This window comes from Microchirus variegatus (genome assembly GCF_963457635.1).
Source record: "Microchirus variegatus genome assembly, chromosome: 10".
Lineage (NCBI taxonomy): Eukaryota > Metazoa > Chordata > Actinopteri > Pleuronectiformes > Soleidae > Microchirus > Microchirus variegatus.
This window is the reverse complement of record NC_139811.1, coordinates 15,229,212-15,251,924: the sequence shown is the minus strand read 5'-3', so window position 1 is coordinate 15,251,924 and position 22,713 is coordinate 15,229,212. Positions and strand designations below refer to the sequence as shown.

At 33.1% G+C, this 22,713-nt stretch overlaps 1 protein-coding gene across 1 annotated transcript; it reads right to left on the bottom strand.

Annotated features, from left to right (window-relative positions):
- Positions 1–3,485: 3,485 nt before the first annotated feature.
- Positions 3,486–7,874, bottom strand: LOC310933345 (glycerophosphodiester phosphodiesterase 1-like; the record flags this gene model as incomplete). The annotated part of the gene is made up of 6 exons (XM_083896812.1): positions 7,605–7,874; positions 6,267–6,442; positions 5,366–5,471; positions 5,120–5,212; positions 3,904–4,115; positions 3,486–3,633 (listed from the first exon to the last, which is right to left on the bottom strand). Exons 1-6 carry the CDS (start codon positions 7,866–7,868, stop codon positions 3,486–3,488), a joined length of 999 nt encoding a protein of 332 aa, XP_083752938.1. The 5' UTR covers positions 7,869–7,874.
- Between the last annotated feature and the right edge of the window lie 14,839 nt (positions 7,875–22,713).

The window sequence follows — 22,713 nt, the reverse complement described above, 5'->3', positions numbered from 1 at the left end:
TTCATATAACAAACTGAACTCACCAACAACAACCGTACAAACAGACTAAATATTTGCATTAAAAAAACATTTTGCAGACTGCAAATCATGTTCATGTTTTGAAATCATGTTTTGGCATGTGGCGCCACCTACCCCCGTCTACCAATCATTGCAGTCAGTAGAGTCTCAGCTGCCGAGCAACCACGGGTTGCCAGTTATGTCAGAAAAACGTAACCTAAAAGACCTCTGTATTTTGAATTTGAATGTAGTAACCGTTTTTGGCCACATTCTTACATATGGCACCTTTAAGTTAAGTACATTTATTGTACTTAAGTATCAAAAGTGGTTTTCTGATATAAAATGTAATTAGGTTTTAGAAGTAAATGTGGAGTAAAGGTAAAAAGGTGCTAGAAATAAAAATAAAATACAGATACATGAATGTTGTACTTAAGTACAGTAACAAAGTATTTGTACTTTCATAATATTGGGCTTTGCGTTTTGATTTTTGGAGAGGTGAAAGCGGACATGACAGAGGTGTCCATGAGATATTTGGTGATGATTGACCACTGTTTTTGGACATTAAGCTTTGTTAAACTTTTGCACATTAAGCGTTTTAGATGATGCCTTTTCTTGAACATACAGAGTCGACATTAACTACAGCTTCTTCAAAATAGCAGACGTCTTCCAAGAGCCACTTAAAGAGAGCACATTACTCCTGTTACACAGAGCACAGCTGTGGTTCAGTGGTTAACATGGTCACCTTCTGACAGAGAGGTCAGGGGTTAGATCCTAAAGCCATCACACGAGCCCTGACCTTGAAGGCAACATCTACCGAGTGAAGCATCCAGACAAAACTCCAAAATACTTCCAACTCGAGGCCTTTTATTCAGGCAAACTGTGGCACAGAACTGTGCATCATCACACCATCAATTTTAAGTTGTAATTTTAAGTAGCTTACTTTTGAAAGAGGACTGTGAAGTTTATGAACTTGCCTCATTGACTTTTTTTTTTTTCTAATACATATGAAAGAGCAGAATGTGTGTGTCAACAACTGCCCTAGTCGAGCAGTCGGTTAGTTGGTCAATAGTCAATAGTAAATATTAGTTTCCAAATAACTTGATCTGCATGTTTTAGATTACCTGGAGAGTAGCCCCACGGTCCAACAATCCCCTTTAAAGACAGGTTTTTCTGCTTTTATATATACATATATGTATATGTACATATATGTATGTATATATATATAGTGTATTACTATTATACAATTGTACAAAGAATGCACTCAGTGGGGGTGAACTGAAGCCTGTGTCCCCCACCTGCCCAACGTTCCTTGTGTTTACAGTACACACAGTAGAAGTTAGGCACACAACACATAGTCAGTGTATACACATGTCTGTTTACAATGTAATCACACTTTAACTAGAGTGTAACTAGTGGCGTTGTGCTCGTGTAAATTACAAGTGGACAAAGAAGAAGAAGTCATGTTTGTTCAATAAACTTTATTTGCTTACGTTTCTCACTGGAACAATTCTACGCACTTCATATTTGCAAACTGGCTTTCGATACTTCCCAGATTTATTTGAGACAAAAATTCAAATATTTTGATGAAAATGTAAAAAAAACTAAATGCAAGAGAATCATTATTAATATCACTAATATTATTATGCAACTAAATACCTTAGAGAATGAATGTGTCGTTAACGAGATGAGGTGGTTAAGCTTTTACCAACAAGATACACCGTTCTAGCTCTTGTTTCTCGGGTTGCAGTTCCACATGGTTTGCTTTTTCCTGCAGATTTTTTTCACAGTCCGTTTCCTTAAACAGGAATGGTGAGTCAAACACGGATTATCCTGATATTACACAATAGCTGACGTGCGTCAACCACGTTTAGTTTAGTTTAGTTAGTAGCAAAGCTTCTTGTGCGTGTTTGCAGGCAAGTTCTTGAACAATCTTTATACGTCACATTCACCCACGATCCTCTGCGGTTCATTGTTAAATAAATATCATGAGGGCCGGCACGATGCAAGAAGGTGTAAAATCTATTTACAGTGAAGGCGACAAAGCCTCTGAAAGATCAGCTCTGAAGGTAGAGAAGATCTTTAAGGTAGTATGATCCAAAAACCTGGTCCAGGAGAGATGGAGGTGCAGGTTTTGGCCTGGGTGACACTTTCCACATGTAAGTGGACCACCACTGATGTGGAAAGTATCACCCCCGGCCTTGTGGTACATTCCAGTTGTAGCCGGAAGCCGGATTTTCAACTTGGAAAGGATTCCAAGATGGCTGCCAGCTGTGCAAACACTAATTAGTTAATCAGTCAAACACATAGTACTGAAAAAAATACCATGTAGAATAATGTACTGTTATTGACTGGTATCGCTAAACAACGGCTAGTCCAGGGTACGTTTGCGTGCATGGTTTTACTGACTTTTCCGAGTTCCGATGTAAATGAAATTGAACCATCTTGGTCTGATGTGTCTAAAGGTTTAAAGGAAAACCCCTGTATGCCAGCTACAGGTCATGATCTAGTCTTACCTCTAAAATAAATCATGCATTATACAAATAGGCTAATGTGGCGCTAGTTAGTTAGCACCAAATTCATCCTTAAAGCTGCTGTCAGGGAAATCGTTTTTGTTGAAATACAATGTCAATGAGATCAGCTGTCACTGATCCAGAGTGTTTTATCAGTGACACAAGTCTCATCAGTTCAGAACTCATAGTAGTTTTGACTTGTTAAAGGTGCCATATGTAAGAATGTGGCCAAAAACGGTTACTACACTCAGATTCAAACTACCGAGGTCTTTTAGGTTTTCTCCTCCATTGTAGCTTAGACGCACTGTAAATGGCAACTCGTGGTTGCTAGGCAGCTGAGACTCTACTGACTGCAATGATTGGTAGACGGCGGTAGGTGGCGCCACCTGCCAAACCATGATTTCAAAACATAAACATGATTTGCAGTCTGCAAAACACTTTTTTTAATGCAAATATTTTGTCTGTACTGTTGTTGTTGGTGAGTTCAGTTTGTTATATGGACATTATTCCTGAGTCTCTGTGACATATTAGGAGGATTTTATGGCCAGTTCCTCTAGATTTATTACATAATGCACCTTTAATTGTACTTTTTTGAAACTAAAGCCTTCCCCAAACAAGAGGATAATTAGCCAGATTCTGATGGCCTGTCTGACAATCATGGTCTATTCCAATTTGAACAAATAATTAGGCCAAATGATCCTGTAGTGTGAGGGATTAACAGACGCGATTTTACCATCAGAGTCTTCCTGGTTTCATATCGTAAGTATTAAACATGTTTTGATATTGTACAAGCCAAGTTGATTGCGTCTTCTCAGCCATGACTTCATCCTCACACAACAGCAATTAACTGACGCCGCTGACAGCAGCTTTGAGTCCTTACTTTAAACTAAATTAGTAAATATGTCAGTTTTTTTGTGTTTAAAAGACAAGAAACTGAAAAAGTTTGCAATAATACTGACTTGTGTGTGTTTGTGTGTTTCAGTAATGAGGATCACAGTCTCCCAGCAGACTGTCAGTGATGTACCCGATCTTGAGCACGTTTTGGTAATAGTCTTTCTCCACAGCGGTGTTAATGGTCCAGCCCATCACCTCCACACCTCGCTCTGCCCAGTACTGAACGTAGTCGCTGAGTGAAAGAAAGGAGAAGAAGAGCAGTCACAGGTACAGTATCTACTGTATTTTTATGCAAGTGATTACATTTTGGGGCGTAATCCGTAGACGCTATCACTGGTTACAACACTCGCTGTCTGACCATAACATTATCACTGGTTACAACACTGATTATTTCCTCCGCCAAGGAGGTTATTTTCTATGTTGCCAAAATATTAGTGTAGTAGTCTCAATAAAACTGGCTTGTCTTGTTCTGCAGGGATGAAACACTCTTCATTTCACTCACAGCGAGATGAAGTTTTTCTGCATGATGATGGCAGAGACGCCGCAGAGTTTCCACAGTATGTGATGATGGGCCCAGTCCAACAGGACGTCCAGAAACCCCGTCCAGAGCTGACCCCACGCCGACAGCGTCCGAGGAGTGCCGTCAGCGAAGTGGCTCAGTCTCCAGGGCCGGTGGGTCAGGGCTGTGACCACGCTGGGGTCAGTCTGACGCATCTGTGAAACCAGAGAATTTTCAGTGGGTGTTACCAACAGAGATGAGAGTGAGTCACACATATGTGAGTCTCTAGTAATTCTCGCAAGAATCAAGCAAGTCAAGTCGAGTCGAATGGATATAGAAGATTTAAAAAGGCTAAAAAAGACTTCAGACACACTGTACTACTCATAGAATATAAGGGCTGCTTAATGGTCCCATACAACTGAATTATTTATTTAAAACTTAAATAACATGAAAATATATAAACCTTCATACACTCTTTGAAATAAGGGTTCCAAAAAGGTCCTTCTGCAAGGGCTGAGGTTCTACCTGGAACCATTTGCTTCTGAAAAATCCTTTCCCGAAGAAAGGGTTTTTCAAGGGTTCTTGGTAACACTAATGGTTCCAGTAAGAACCATTTTGATTCAGAGAACCCTTTAAAATCCCTTTCCTGTATAAAGGGTTTTAAAAGAGTTCCAAGGTACCTGGGGCCAAACAGTGTTCTCCTATGAGGACAAGCCAAAGAACCTTATATGGTTCTACTTAGCACTTTTATTTCTAAGAGTGTAGCCTAAAATGTAAAGAATACTAACATTAGGCCTACATTAAACTGTGGAAATAAATGTAAAATATTAGAAATTTCACGTAGTGGTGTTGGTGTCGCTCGGTTGCCAGGTTTATTAAGACAAAAGCAGACATCCAGTGTTTCCCATGTTTCAAAAAGAAGTTGTAACGGTAACTCCTCAATGTTTGAGAAAATGTAAATATACCATGAGTCAAGTCATTTCGAGTCATTTTACTCAAGTCTCAAGACTCGAGTCTGTCTGTGCACTAAATACCAGAATAAACATTTAAAGAGTTACATATAAAAAAAACATGACAAATAATGAATCATGAATTGCAAGCAAAAGTAAACGTTGCACGCATTTCGTACACTTGTGTAGAAATGTATAAATTCTAAAAATGAAAAATGAAAATGTCTTCAACCTTTTTTTTTTTAACTGATCCATAAACTTTTTGTTACCTTGTAGATGACTTTGGGCTCAAAGGAGGAAACCATGCTGGAATTGTAAAGGACGGGGAATTTCTTGTACATCTCATGAAGCACTGATGCAGCCTGGAAGAGAGGAAAACATAATAACTGAACAAGAGAAGACTGGCACATTATTCAGGAAGATGTTACTTAAGTGTGTGTGTGTGTGTGTGTGTGTGTGTGTGTGTGTGTTTTCTTTTTTCTTTCATTATGATGCTATTTCACTGCATTTAGCACCTTATCAGGTTGACCTTTGACATCAAAGATGATGGTCAGTTTGTGTCTCATGCACTCTTCCACGGCCTCCTGCAGAGTTGGGACCTTCTCTCCACTGAACTTGTCTCTGGAGAGGGAAAAACAAAAAGCACAGCAATTATCTGAGGGGATAAATCTACACATTTAAACCTCCTCAGACCGCAGTGATAAAAAAAGAAGGTACAATTATGTTCAGATATGCATACTATATATATTTAAAAAAAGATGTGCAAATACAATAGGATATGAGACTGATATGAAAAGCATATTTCTGCACGTTTGCAAGAATGAAAGCTTCGCTGCAAAATGTTTGGAGATTATTGTTGTTGTTGTGGATGATGTTGTTATTCTGCCTCTGTTTGATCTTCATGAGCAGAAATTACTATCAGACCTGACTGAGGGAGCAATTGTGTGTATACAGAGTCGTTTATTCTATCCTGTCAAACTGCTGAATTCGATCTTTGAACAGTAGAAATTCACTGATGAAACTTTTTGTGGGCATTTCTTTGTGTTTTCATTCAAACGCCTACTAATTTGCAGTCGTCTCCCTTTATGTATAGGGTATGTGATCTGTCAACTACGGCTGAAACAATTACTGAAACAATTTTTTATGATTTTCCAGCTTCTTAAATGTGAATATTTTCTGGTTTCTTTGTTCTATAAAACAAAGAAATCATGAAGACAAACATTTTTGCTTTGTGGACCAAACAAGACATTATGAAAATAATCAATTGTTGACAGTGAGGGAGTAAAATGGAACTCAGCCATCTTTCACATTTGAGAAACACTACCCAACATTTTTAAACTATTTATGAAATTTTAACAAACCAAATGATTACTCGATTAATCCAGCAAACAATCGACAGATTAATCGAAAGCATACTTCAGCCTGTGGTGAGCTGCAGCATCTAATCTCCTTATGTGGACAATTTGCAGTTTGCTAATTGGTCCGGAGCCGTTGGTCGTACGGTCCACCGTCTCATCGTGCATCAGGACCGGCACACCATCAGCAGTGAAACTCAGGTCCAGCTCCACTCCAGTGGCCCCGTTCCTGCTGGCCTAGAGCAGGAGATCACAGGGGGATAAGACAACGAATACAAATGAAAATCAATCAAAAGTTCCCTGACACAAATGGGGAAGAGAGATGAGAGGAGTCTTCTCTCTGCAGTCTCACCAGTGAACCTTTAAGCAGGGCTCTATATGGCACTTTTCCACCATACAGTTCTAGCTAGGGCCAGAGGCGCAGCTTGTGAACAGGCAAGGCAGGCAACTGCTTGGGGCCCCGAGCCGATAGGGGGCCCCCAACACTCGGAGCCTGAGGGCTCTAAAGGGGCCCTGCCCTATCACTTAACCTGTGTGAAGTTATCTTTCTGCAAGTTGGAAAATGAAGAGGATTATTTACAGTGTAATGCATATCTATTTTTTTATTAATTTATGTTTTTTTTCAGTTATTTACAGTATTTTATTGTTCTATATATTTATATTGTTTTATAATGTGGGTTTGTTACAGTGTAATGTATTTTTTTACAGTAATTTATTGTTCTTAACATTTATATGTTCACATACTTTTTAATGACAAGGTTTTTCAATGTTGTTTCATTCATTTCGGAAAAAATATATATTTTGAACTCATACATTTTTTGTTGGTGTCAGATTATTTATAACATAATGATGATGAACACTGGTTGGAAGGGCCCCCTGGGAATTTTTGCTTAGGGCCCCTACAGACTCTAGAATCACCTCTGGCTAGGGCTGAAACAATTAATCGATTATTAATCAATGACTACATTAACCGTGAACTATTTTTTATCATCAATTATTCAGTTTGAGTTTTATTTTTTCCACGATTGAAACACGATTTCTGATAGTTTCAGCTTCTTAAATGTGAATATTTTCTGGTTTCTTTGCTCCACATGACAAAGAAATGATTAAAACTGAATCCTTTTCTGTCGTAATATACTTAATAATACTTACTTAGTACTTAGTAATATATACGTAAGGGTTAATATCTCTAACTCTCATTAATTTCAAAAAATTGTTACACACTGGAGCTTTAACTCACCGTGGTGATGTTTTTGGGTTACCCAAATCATAATTTATCATCCTAGCCACTCTGTAGATAAGGCGTTCTGCAGCCCACTTCCCCCTTAGCCTTCTATAAAGCCTACACACTGATAATAGAAGGTTATAATAGAGTTCCACAGACTGACTGATATTTGACCTCTCTGATCGCTGCCACCGTGTTCTCCGGAGCGTCATGGCTGCCTCCGCGGTGCGCCACCACCGGTACGCCGCCTGAAGAAAGAGCCCTGGGCCGGAGGACGTGGCCGGCCCGGTCCGCTGGCACCGGGGGGAAGCGGAACATCACCATGAACACGTAGAGGAATGCGGTGAGGAGGCAGGCTCCCGTGGCGCTCCTCGTACCCAGCAACAGAAGCAGAAACACCGCAGAGAAGCACATCACCTCGTCCCCGATCTGCAGCATGGTGGCTGGAGGACACACGGTATGAGGAGGCTGGAAGGATGATAGAGAACGAGAGATGGGCGACGACAGCGATGGATGGAGATCATCAGTCAGTGATGATGCTGATGCTGATGATCGCACACACCGATCGTGAACGAAAAGTAGCGGTTTAGAGGCAAGACGGGAAGAGGACGCGTCCAACAGCAGGTTCTGTTAACAGTTTAGTCGACCGATGTATCTGAGAGCAGCCGATACTGATATGTGATACTGATATATCAGGGATCAGCAGGTAAATGTTGTTTTTTGTAAGAAATGAAACATACTAATGTATGAGTTTTTGGTCATATTTTGGACGACACACTAACCTATAACATACATTATTATACATAAGTATGTTATCCAAAATTTTACCAAAAACTCATACATTACGATGTCGTCCAAAATATGACCAAAAAGTCAGACTAGAGTATGTCGTCTAAAATATGACAAAAACGTAATTACTAAACTATATGCCGCCCAAAATTTTATGTAGAAGTCAAACTATACTTTGTCGTTCAAAATTAGAAATTCTTTTTGAAAAAAATATTTTTGTTCCAAAATTTGACAAAAACGTCATACTTTACTATATCGTTCAAAATTACAAATTATTTTTGAAAAAAATATTTTTAGTCCAAAAAATCATACTATACTATGTAGTACGTCATACTATACTATGTCATCCAAAATGTGACAATTTTTTGAAAAAAAAGTGTTTTGGTCCAAAATTTGACAAAAACGTCATACTATACTATGTCATCCAAAATATGAAAATTGTTTTGAAAAATGTTTTTTGGTCCAAAGCTTGACAAAAACGTCATACTATACTATGTAGTACATCATACTATACTATGTCGTCCAAAATCTGACACTGTTTTTGAAAAAAATATTTTGGTCCAAAATTTGACAAAAACATCATACTATTATGCTATGTCGTCCAAAATGTGACAACTTTTTTGAAAAACAAAATTTTGGTCCAAAATTTGACAAAAACGTCATGTCGTCCAAAATCTGACAATTTTTTGGAAAAACTGTTTTTTGGTCCAAAACTTGACAAAAACGTCATACTATACTATGTAGTACGTCATACTATACTATGTCGTCCAAAATGTGACCATTTTTGGAATAAAAATGTTGGTCCAAAATTTGACAAAAATGTCATACTATACTATGTCGTCCAAAATGTGACAATTTTTTTGAAAAACATTTTTTTTGGTCCAAAACTTAACAAAAACGTCATATTATACTATGTAGTACGTCATACTATACTATGTCGTCCAAAATGTGACCATTTTTGGAATAAAAATTTTGGTCCAAAATTTGACAAAAATGTCATACTATACTATGTCGTCCAAAATGTGACAATTTTTTTGAAAAACATTTTTTTTGGTCCAAAGCTTAACAAAAACGTCATACTATACTATGTAGTACGTCCTACTATACTATGTCGTCCAAAATGTGACCATTTTTTGAACAAATAAATTTGGTCCAAAATTTGACAAAAACGTCATACTATACTATGTAGTACATCGTACTATACTATGTCGTCCAAAATGTGACCATTTTTTGAATAAAAATGTTGGTCCAAAATCTGACAAAAATGTCATACTATACTATGTCGTCCAAAATCTGACAGTTTTTTTGAAAAACAGTTTTTTGGTGCAAAACTTGACAAAAACGTCATACTATACTATGTAGTACGTCATACTTTACTGTGTCGTCCAAAATGTGACCATTTTTTGAACAAAAATGTTGGTCCAAAATCTGACAAAAATGTCATACTATACTATGTCGTCCAAAATGTGACAATTTTTTTGAAAAACATTTTTTTTGGTCCAAAACTTAACAAAAACGTCATATTATACTATGTAGTATGTCATACTATACTATGTCGTCCAAAATGTGACCATTTTTGGAATAAAAATTTTGGTCCAAAATTTGACAAAAATGTCATACTATACTATGTTGTCGAAAATGTAACAATTTCATGAGGAATTTTTGTCTGGTCCGATAGGTCATACTGCACTACGTTGTCCATGAAAACTCTTTACAGAAAGACCATTGTTGCATCCTGGGTTTGATCCAGAGAACCTATGATCCAAAGGCAAGAGCCCTAACCACTGCACCAACCGTGGACCCTTGCAACACTTTCCTCCGAAAATTTGACAGAAACATCATACTATACTATGTCGTCCAAAATGTGACAATTTTTTTGAAAAACAGATTTTTAGTGCAAAACTTGACGAAAACGTCATACTATACTATGTAGTACGTCATACTATACTATGTCTTCCAAAATGTGACCATTTTTTGAATAAAAATTTTGGTCCAAAATCTAACAAAAATGTCATACTATACTATGTCGTCCAAAATGTGACACTTTTTTGAAAAACATTTTTTTTGTCCAAAACTTGACAAAAACGTCATTCTATACTATGTAGTTCGTCATACTATACTATGTTGTCCAAAATGTGACCATTTTTTGAAAAAATAAATTTGGTCCAAAATTTGACAAAAACGTCATACTATACTTTGTCGTCCAAAATGTGACAATTTTTTTGAAAAACAGTTTTTTGGTGCAAAACTTGACAAAATTGTCATACTATACTATGTAGTACGTCATACTATACTATGTCTTCCAAAATGTGACCATTTTTTGAATAAAAATTTGGTCCAAAATCTGACAAAAATGTCATATACTATGTCTTCCAAAATCTGACAGTTTTTTGGAAAAACAGTTTTTTGGTCCAAAACTTGACAAAAACATCATACTATACTATGTTGTCCAAAATGTGACAATTTTTTTGAAAAACAGTTTTTTGGTGCAAAACTTGACAAAAACGTCATACTATACTATTTAGTACGTCATACTATACTATGTCGTCCAAAATGTGACAATTTAAAAAAAAAAAATTTGGTCCAAATTTTGACAAAAACGTCATACTATACTATGTAGTACGTCATACTATACTATATCGTTCAAAATGTGACCATTTTTTGAAAAAAAAATTTGGTCCAAAATTTGACAAAAACATCATACTATACTATGTCGTCCAAAATGTGACAATTTTTTTGAAAAACAGTTTTTTGGTGCAAAACTTGACAAAATTGTCATACTATACTATGTAGTACGTCATACTATACTATGTCTTCCAAAATGTGACCAATTTTTTTGAATAAAAATTTGGTCCAAAATCTGACAAAAATGTCATATACTATGTCGTCCAAAATCTGACAGTTTTTTTGAAAAACAGTTTTTTGGATCAAAACTTGACAAAAACATCATACTATACTATGTTGTCCAAAATGTGACAATTTTTTTGAAAAACAGTTTTTTGGTCCAAGACTTGACAAAAACGTCATTCTATACTATGTAGTTCGTCATACTAAACTATGTCATCCAAAATGTGACCTTTTTTTGAATAAAAATTTTGGTCCAAAATTTGACAAAAACGTCATATTTTGGTCCAAAACTTGACAAAAACGTCATATTTTGGTCCAAAACTTGACAAAAACGTCAAACTATACTATGTAGTACGTCATACTATACTATGTCGTCCAAAATGTGACAATTTTTTTGAAAAACAGTTTTTTGGTACAAAACTTGACAAAAACGTCATACTATAATATGTAGTACGTCATACTATATTATGTCTTCCAAAATGTGACCATTTTTTCCAGGTCCAAAATTTGACAAAAATGTCATACTATACTATGTCGTCCAAAATGTGACCATTTTTTGAATAAAAATTTTGGTCCAAAATTTGACAAAAATGTCAAACTATACTATGACGTCCAAAATGTGACCATTTTTTGAAAAAAAAGTTTTGGTCCAAAATTTGACGAAAAGTCATATATACTATGTTGTCCAAAATGTGACAATTTTTTTGAAAAACAGTTTTTTGGTGCAAAACTTGACGAAAACGTCATGCTATACTATGTAGTACGTCATACTATACTATGTCTTCCAAAATGTGACCATTTTTTGAATAAAAATTTGGTCCAAAATCTGACAAAAATGTCATATACTATGTCGTCCAAAATCTGACAGTTTTTTTGAAAAACAGTTTTTTGGTCCAAAACTTGACAAAAACATCATACTATACTATTTAGTACGTCATACTATACTATGTCGTCCAAAATGTGACAATTTAAAAAAAAAAAAAATTTGGTCCAAAATTTGACAAAAACGTCATACTATACTATGTAGTACGTCATACTATACTATATCGTTCAAAATGTGACCATTTTTTGAAAAAAAAATTTGGTCCAAAATTTGACAAAAACATCATACTATACTATGCTGTCCAAAATGTGACAATTTTTTTGAAAAACAGTTTTTTGGTGCAAAACTTGACAAAATTGTCATACTATACTATGTAGTACGTCATACTATACTATGTCTTCCAAAATGTGACCAATTTTTTTGAATAAAAATTTGGTCCAAAATCTGACAAAAATGTCATATACTATGTCGTCCAAAATCTGACAGTTTTTTTGAAAAACAGTTTTTTGGTCCAAAACTTGACAAAAATGTCATACTATACTATGTCGTCCAAAATGTGACACTTTTTTGAAAAACATTTTTTTGGTCCAAAACTTGACAAAAACGTCATTCTATACTATGTAGTTCGTCATACTATACTATGTTGTCCAAAATGTGACCATTTTTTGAATAAAAATTTTGGTCCAAAATCTAACAAAAATGTCATACTATACTATGTCGTCCAAAATGTGACACTTTTTTGAAAAACATTTTTTTTGTCCAAAACTTGACAAAAACGTCATTCTATACTATGTAGTTCGTCATACTATACTATGTTGTCCAAAATGTGACCATTTTTTGAAAAAATAAATTTGGTCCAAAATTTGACAAAAATGTCATACTATACTTTGTCGTCCAAAATGTGACAATTTTTTTGAAAAACAGTTTTTTGGTGCAAAACTTGACAAAATTGTCATACTATACTATGTAGTACGTCATACTATACTATGTCTTCCAAAATGTGACCATTTTTTGAATAAAAATTTGGTCCAAAATCTGACAAAAATGTCATATACTATGTCTTCCAAAATCTGACAGTTTTTTGGAAAAACAGTTTTTTGGTCCAAAACTTGACAAAAACATCATACTATACTATGTTGTCCAAAATGTGACAATTTTTTTGAAAAACAGTTTTTTGGTGCAAAACTTGACAAAAACGTCATACTATACTATTTAGTACGTCATACTATACTATGTCGTCCAAAATGTGACAATTTAAAAAAAAAAAATTTGGTCCAAATTTTGACAAAAACGTCATACTATACTATGTAGTACGTCATACTATACTATATCGTTCAAAATGTGACCATTTTTTGAAAAAAAAATTTGGTCCAAAATTTGACAAAAACATCATACTATACTATGTCGTCCAAAATGTGACAATTTTTTTGAAAAACAGTTTTTTGGTGCAAAACTTGACAAAATTGTCATACTATACTATGTAGTACGTCATACTATACTATGTCTTCCAAAATGTGACCAATTTTTTTGAATAAAAATTTGGTCCAAAATCTGACAAAAATGTCATATACTATGTCGTCCAAAATCTGACAGTTTTTTTGAAAAACAGTTTTTTGGTCCAAAACTTGACAAAAACATCATACTATACTATGTTGTCCAAAATGTGACAATTTTTTTGAAAAACAGTTTTTTGGTCCAAGACTTGACAAAAACGTCATTCTATACTATGTAGTTCGTCATACTAAACTATGTCATCCAAAATGTGACATTTTTTTGAATAAAAATTTTGGTCCAAAATTTGACAAAAACGTCATATTTTGGTCCAAAACTTGACAAAAACGTCATACTATACTATGTAGTACGTCATACTATACTATGTCGTCCAAAATGTGACAATTTTTTTGAAAAACAGTTTTTTGGTACAAAACTTGACAAAAACGTCATACTATAATATGTAGTACGTCATACTATACTATGTCTTCCAAAATGTGACCATTTTTTCCAGGTCCAAAATTTGACAAAAATGTCATACTATACTATGTCGTCCAAAATGTGACCATTTTTTGAATAAAAATTTTGGTCCAAAATTTGACAAAAATGTCAAACTATACTATGACGTCCAAAATGTGACCATTTTTTGAAAAAAAAGTTTTGGTCCAAAATTTGACGAAAAGTCATATATACTATGTTGTCCAAAATGTGACAATTTTTTTGAAAAACAGTTTTTTGGTGCAAAACTTGACGAAAACGTCATGCTATACTATGTAGTACGTCATACTATACTATGTCTTCCAAAATGTGACCATTTTTTGAATAAAAATTTGGTCCAAAATCTGACAAAAATGTCATATACTATGTCGTCCAAAATCTGACAGTTTTTTTGAAAAACAGTTTTTTGGTGCAAAACTTGACAAAATTGTCATACTATACTATGTAGTACGTCATACTATACTATGTCTTCCAAAATGTGACCAATTTTTTTGAATAAAAATTTGGTCCAAAATCTGACAAAAATGTCATATACTATGTCGTCCAAAATCTGACAGTTTTTTTGAAAAACAGTTTTTTGGTCCAAAACTTGACAAAAATGTCATACTATACTATGTCGTCCAAAATGTGACACTTTTTTGAAAAACATTTTTTTGGTCCAAAATTTGACAAAAACGTCATACTATACTATGTCGTCCAAAATGTGACAGTTTTTTTGAAAAACAGTTTTTTGGTGCAAAACTTGACAAAAACGTCATACTATACTATGTAGTACATCATACTATACTATGTCTTCCAAAAAGGTGACCATTTTTTGAATAAAAATTTTGGTCCAAAATCTGACAAAAATGTCATACTATACTATGTCGTCCAAAATCTGACAGTTTTTTTGAAAAACAGTTTTTTGGTGCAAAACTTGACAAAAACGTCATACTATACTATGTAGTACATCATACTACTATGTCTTCCAAAAGGTGACCATTTTTTGAATAAAAGTTTTGGTCCAAAATTTGACGAAAAGTCATACTATACTATGTCGTCCAAAATCTGACAGTTTTTTTGAAAAACAGTTTTTTGGTGCAAAACTTGACAAAAACGTCATACTATACTATGTAGTACGTCATACTTTACTGTGTCGTCCAAAATGTGACCATTTTTTGAATAAAAATGTTGGTCCAAAATCTGACAAAAACTTCATACTATACTATGTAGTACGTCATACTATACTATGTCGTTCAAAATGTGACCATTTTTTGAAAAAAAACATTTGGTCCAAAATTTGACAAAAACGTCATACTATACTATGTCGTCCAAAATGTGACAATTTTTTTGAAAAACAGATTTTTAGTGCAAAACTTGACAAAAACGTCATACTATACTATGTAGTACGTCATACTATACTATGTCTTTCAAAATGTGACCATTTTTTGGATAAAAATTTTGGTCCAAAATCTGACAAAAATGTCATACTATACTATGTCGTCCAAAATGTGACACTTTTTTGAAAAACATTTTTTTGGTCCAAAACTTGACAAAAACGTCATTCTATACTATGTAGTTCGTCATACTATACTATGTTGTCCAAAATGTGACCATTTTTTGAAAAAATAAATTTGGTCCAAAATTTGACAAAAATGTCATACTATACTATGTCGTCCAAAATCTGACAATTTTTTTGAAAAACAGTTTTTTGGTGCAAAACTTGACAAAAACGTCATACTATACTATGTAGTACGTCATACTATACTATGTCTTCCAAAATGTGACCATTTTTTGAATAAAAATTTTGGTCCAAAATCTAACAAAAATGTCATACTATACTATGTCGTTCAAAATGTGACACTTTTTTGAAAAACATTTTTTTGGTCCAAAACTTGACGAAAAGTCATACTATACTATGTCGTCCAAAATCTGACAGTTTTTTGAAAAACTGTTTTTTGGTACAAAACTTGACAAAAACGTCATACTATACTATGTAGTACATCATACTATACTATGTCTTCCAAAATGTGACCATTTTTTGAATAAAAATTTTGGTCCAAAATCTGACAAAAATGTCATACTATACTATGTCGTCCAAAATGTGACAGTTTTTTTGAAAAACAGTTTTTTGGTCCAAAACTTGACAAAAACGTCATACTATACTATGTAGTACATCATACTATACTATGTCTTCCAAAAGGTGACCATTTTTTGAATAAAAATTTTGGTCCAAAATCTGACAAAAATGTCATGCTATACTATGTCGTCCAAAATCTGACAGTTTTTATGAAAAACAGTTTTTTGGTGCAAAACTTGACAAAAACGTCATACTATACTATGTAGTACATCATACTATACTATGTCTTCCAAAATGTGACCATTTTTTGAAAAAAATGTGGGTCCAAAATTTGACAAAAATGTCATACTATACTATGACGTCCAATATGTGACCATTTTTTGAAAAAAAAGTTTTGGTCCAAAATTTGACGAAAAGTCATATATACTATGTTGTCCAAAATGTGACAACTTTTTTGAAAAACAGTTTTTTGGTGCAAAACTTGACAAAAACGTCATACTATACCATGTAGTACGTCATACTATACTATGTCTTCCAAAATATGACAATTTTTTGAATAAAAATTTTGGTCCAAAATCTAACAAAAATGTCATACTATACTATGTCGTCCAAAATGTGACAGTTTTTTTGAAAAACAGTTTTTTGGTCCAAAACTTGACAAAAACGTCATACTATACTATGTAGTACATCATACTATACTATGTCTTCCAAAAGGTGACCATTTTTTGAATAAAAATTTTGGTCCAAAATCTGACAAAAATGTCATGCTATACTATGTCGTCCAAAATCTGACAGTTTTTATGAAAAACAGTTTTTTGGTGCAAAACTTGACAAAAACGTCATACTATACTATGTAGTACATCATACTATACTATGTCTTCCAAAATGTGACAATTTTTTGAAAAAAATTTTGGTCCAAAATTTGACAAAAATGTCATACTATACTATGACGTACAATATGTGACCATTTTTTGAAAAAAAAGTTTTGGTCCAAAATTTGACGAAAAGTCATATATACTATGTCGTCCAAAATGTGACAACTTTTTTGAAAAACAGTTTTTTGGTGCAAAACTTGACAAAAACGTCATACTATACCATGTAGTACGTCATACTATACTATGTCTGCCAAAATATGACAATTTTTTGAATAAAAATTTTGGTCCAAAATCTAACAAAAATGTCATACTATACTATGTCGTCCAAAATGTGACAGTTTTTTTGAAAAACAGTTTTTTGGTGCAAAACTTGACAAAAACGTCATACTATACTATGTAGTACATCATACTATACTATGTCGTCCAAAATGTGACCATTTTTTGAATAAAATGTTTTGTCCAAAATCTGACAAAAATGTCATACTATACTATGTCGTCCAAAATGTGACAATTTCTTTGAAAAACAGGTTTTTGGTCCAAAACTTGAAAGAAACGTCATTCTACACTATGTAGTACGTCATACTATACTATGTCGTCCAAAAAGTGACCATGTTTTTTGAAAAATTTGTTTTGGTCCAATATTTGACAAAAACGTCATACTATACTATGTTGTCGAAAATCTAAACATTTTATGAGGAATTTTTGTTTGGTGCGATAGGTCATACTGTACTACGTTGTCCATGAAAACTCTTTACAGAAAGACCATTGTTGCATCCTGGGTTTGATCCAGAGAACCTATGATCCAAAGGCAAGAGCCCTAACCACTGCACCAACCGGGGACCCTTGCAACGCTTTCCTCCGAAAATTTGACAGAAACATCATACTATACTATGTCGTCCAAAATGTGACCATTTTTTGAATAAAAATTTTGGTCCAAAATTTGACAAAAATGTCATACTATACTTTGTCGTCCAAAATGTGACAATTTTTTTGAAAAACAGTTTTTTGGTGCAAAACTTGACAGAAACGTCATACTATACTATGTAGTACGTCATACTATACTATGTCTTCCAAAATGTGACCATTTTTTAAATAAAAATTTTGGTCCAAAATTTGACAAAAAGTCATACTATACTATGTCGTCCAAAATCTGACAGTTTTTTTGAAAAACAGTTTTTTGTTCCAAAACTTGACAAAAACGTCATTCTATACTATGTAGTTCGTCATACTATACTATGTTGTCCAAAATGTGACAATTTATTGAAAAAATAAATTTGGTCCAAAATTTGACATAAAGTCATACTATATACTATGTCGTCCAAAATCTGACAGTTTTTTTGAAGAACAGTTTTTTGGTCCAAAACTTGACAAAAACGTCATACTATACTATGTAGTATGTCATACTATACTATGTCGTCCAAAATGTGACCATTTTTTGAAAAAACATTTTGGTCCAAAATTTGACAAAAAGTCATACTATACTATGTCGTCCAAAATGTGACCATTTTTTGAAAAGAAATTTTGGTCCAAAACTTGACAAAAACGTCATACTATACTATGTAGTACGTCATACTATACTATGTCGTCCAAAATGTGACCATTTTTTGAAAAGAAATTTTGGTCCAAAATTTGACAAAAACGTCATACTATACTATGTCGTCCAAAATCTGACAGTTTTTTTGAAAAACAGTTTTTTGGTCCAAAACTTGACAAAAACGTCATACTATACTATTTAGTACGTCATACTATACTATGTCGTCCAAAATGTGACCATTTTTTGAAAAAATAAATTTGGTCCAAAATTTGACAAAAATGTCATACTATACTATGTCGTCCAAAATCTGACAATTTTTTTGAAAAACAGTTTTTTGGTGCAAAACTTGACAAAAACGTCATACTATACTATGTAGTACGTCATACTATACTATGTCTTCCAAAATGTGACCATTTTTTGAATAAAAATTTTGGTCCAAAATCTAACAAAAATGTCATACTATACTATGTCGTTCAAAATGTGACACTTTTTTGAAAAACATTTTTTTGGTCCAAAACTTGACGAAAAGTCATACTATACTATGTCGTCCAAAATCTGACAGTTTTTTGAAAAACTGTTTTTTGGTACAAAACTTGACAAAAACGTCATACTATACTATGTAGTACATCATACTATACTATGTCTTCCAAAATGTGACCATTTTTTGAATAAAAATTTTGGTCCAAAATCTGACAAAAATGTCATACTATACTATGTCGTCCAAAATGTGACAGTTTTTTTGAAAAACAGTTTTTTGGTCCAAAACTTGACAAAAACGTCATACTATACTATGTAGTACATCATACTATACTATGTCTTCCAAAAGGTGACCATTTTTTGAATAAAAATTTTGGTCCAAAATCTGACAAAAATGTCATGCTATACTATGTCGTCCAAAATCTGACAGTTTTTATGAAAAACAGTTTTTTGGTGCAAAACTTGACAAAAACGTCATACTATACTATGTAGTACATCATACTATACTATGTCTTCCAAAATGTGACCATTTTTTGAAAAAAATGTGGGTCCAAAATTTGACAAAAATGTCATACTATACTATGACGTCCAATATGTGACCATTTTTTGAAAAAAAAGTTTTGGTCCAAAATTTGACGAAAAGTCATATATACTATGTTGTCCAAAATGTGACAACTTTTTTGAAAAACAGTTTTTTGGTGCAAAACTTGACAAAAACGTCATACTATACCATGTAGTACGTCATACTATACTATGTCTTCCAAAATATGACAATTTTTTGAATAAAAATTTTGGTCCAAAATCTAACAAAAATGTCATACTATACTATGTCGTCCAAAATGTGACAGTTTTTTTGAAAAACAGTTTTTTGGTCCAAAACTTGACAAAAACGTCATACTATACTATGTAGTACATCATACTATACTATGTCTTCCAAAAGGTGACCATTTTTTGAATAAAAATTTTGGTCCAAAATCTGACAAAAATGTCATGCTATACTATGTCGTCCAAAATCTGACAGTTTTTATGAAAAACAGTTTTTTGGTGCAAAACTTGACAAAAACGTCATACTATACTATGTAGTACATCATACTATACTATGTCTTCCAAAATGTGACAATTTTTTGAAAAAAATTTTGGTCCAAAATTTGACAAAAATGTCATACTATACTATGACGTACAATATGTGACCATTTTTTGAAAAAAAAGTTTTGGTCCAAAATTTGACGAAAAGTCATATATACTATGTCGTCCAAAATGTGACAACTTTTTTGAAAAACAGTTTTTTGGTGCAAAACTTGACAAAAACGTCATACTATACCATGTAGTACGTCATACTATACTATGTCTGCCAAAATATGACAATTTTTTGAATAAAAATTTTGGTCCAAAATCTAACAAAAATGTCATACTATACTATGTCGTCCAAAATGTGACAGTTTTTTTGAAAAACAGTTTTTTGGTGCAAAACTTGACAAAAACGTCATACTATACTATGTAGTACATCATACTATACTATGTCGTCCAAAATGTGACCATTTTTTGAATAAAATGTTTTGTCCAAAATCTGACAAAAATGTCATACTATACTATGTCGTCCAAAATGTGACAATTTCTTTGAAAAACAGGTTTTTGGTCCAAAACTTGAAAGAAACGTCATTCTACACTATGTAGTACGTCATACTATACTATGTCGTCCAAAAAGTGACCATGTTTTTTGAAAAATTTGTTTTGGTCCAATATTTGACAAAAACGTCATACTATACTATGTTGTCGAAAATCTAAACATTTTATGAGGAATTTTTGTTTGGTGCGATAGGTCATACTGTACTACGTTGTCCATGAAAACTCTTTACAGAAAGACCATTGTTGCATCCTGGGTTTGATCCAGAGAACCTATGATCCAAAGGCAAGAGCCCTAACCACTGCACCAACCGGGGACCCTTGCAACGCTTTCCTCCGAAAATTTGACAGAAACATCATACTATACTATGTCGTCCAAAATGTGACCATTTTTTGAATAAAAATTTTGGTCCAAAATTTGACAAAAATGTCATACTATACTTTGTCGTCCAAAATGTGACAATTTTTTTGAAAAACAGTTTTTTGGTGCAAAACTTGACAGAAACGTCATACTATACTATGTAGTACGTCATACTATACTATGTCTTCCAAAATGTGACCATTTTTTAAATAAAAATTTTGGTCCAAAATTTGACAAAAAGTCATACTATACTATGTCGTCCAAAATCTGACAGTTTTTTTGAAAAACAGTTTTTTGTTCCAAAACTTGACAAAAACGTCATTCTATACTATGTAGTTCGTCATACTATACTATGTTGTCCAAAATGTGACAATTTATTGAAAAAATAAATTTGGTCCAAAATTTGACATAAAGTCATACTATATACTATGTCGTCCAAAATCTGACAGTTTTTTTGAAGAACAGTTTTTTGGTCCAAAACTTGACAAAAACGTCATACTATACTATGTAGTATGTCATACTATACTATGTCGTCCAAAATGTGACCATTTTTTGAAAAAACATTTTGGTCCAAAATTTGACAAAAAGTCATACTATACTATGTCGTCCAAAATGTGACCATTTTTTGAAAAGAAATTTTGGTCCAAAACTTGACAAAAACGTCATACTATACTATGTAGTACGTCATACTATACTATGTCGTCCAAAATGTGACCATTTTTTGAAAAGAAATTTTGGTCCAAAATTTGACAAAAACGTCATACTATACTATGTCGTCCAAAATCTGACAGTTTTTTTGAAAAACAGTTTTTTGGTCCAAAACTTGACAAAAACGTCATACTATACTATTTAGTACGTCATACTATACTATGTCGTCCAAAATGTGACCATTTTTTGAAAAAACATTTTGGTCCAAAATTTGACAAAAAGTCATACTATACTATGTCGTCCAAAATGTGACCATTTTTTGAAAAAAAAAATTTGTCCAAAATTTGACAAAAATGTCATACTATACTATGTCGTCCAAAATCTGACAGTTTTTTGAAAAACAGTTTTTTGTTCCAAAACTTGACAAAAACATCATACTATACTATGTAGTACGTCATACTATACTATGTCGTCCAAAATGTGACAATTTTTTGAATAAAAATTTTGGTCCAAAATCTGACAAAAATATCATACTATACTATGTCATCCAAAATGTGACAATTTCTTTGAAAAACAGTTTTTTGGTCCAAAACTTGACAAAAACGTCATTCTATACTATGTAGTTCGTCATACTATACTATGTTGTCCAAAATGTGACAATTTATTGAAAAAATAAATTTGGTCCAAAATTTGACATAAACGTCATACTATACTATGTCGTCCAAAATCTGACAGTTTTTTTGAAAAACAGTTTTTTGGTCCAAAACTTGACAAAAACGTCATACTATACTATTTAGTACGTCATACTATACTATGTCGTCCAAAATGTAACTGTTTGTTGAAAAATTTTACAAAAACGTCATACCATAGTATGTCGAGCAAAATGTGACAATTGTTTTTAAAACATTTTTTGAAAATTAGAAATTCTTTTTGAAAAAATTCTTTTTGGTCCAAAATTTGACAAAAACGTCACACTATACTATGTCGTCCAAAATGTGTCTAAAAAGTCATACATTAGCATGTCATCCAAAAATTGACTTAAAAAAGTCATACTATAGGATGTCATTTTATCATTTTATTTTCAGAAAAACAAAACATCAGAAGCAAAGTTAAATGTGCAACAAAGGCAAAAAATATTTTAATTTTTAATATTTATTTTTTTACTAAGGCATCAAACACATCTCTCTGAGTTACAGCAGATACATTCTTACATCATGATGAAAGTGACACAGGTATGCAAAATTGAACAAATCCAGGC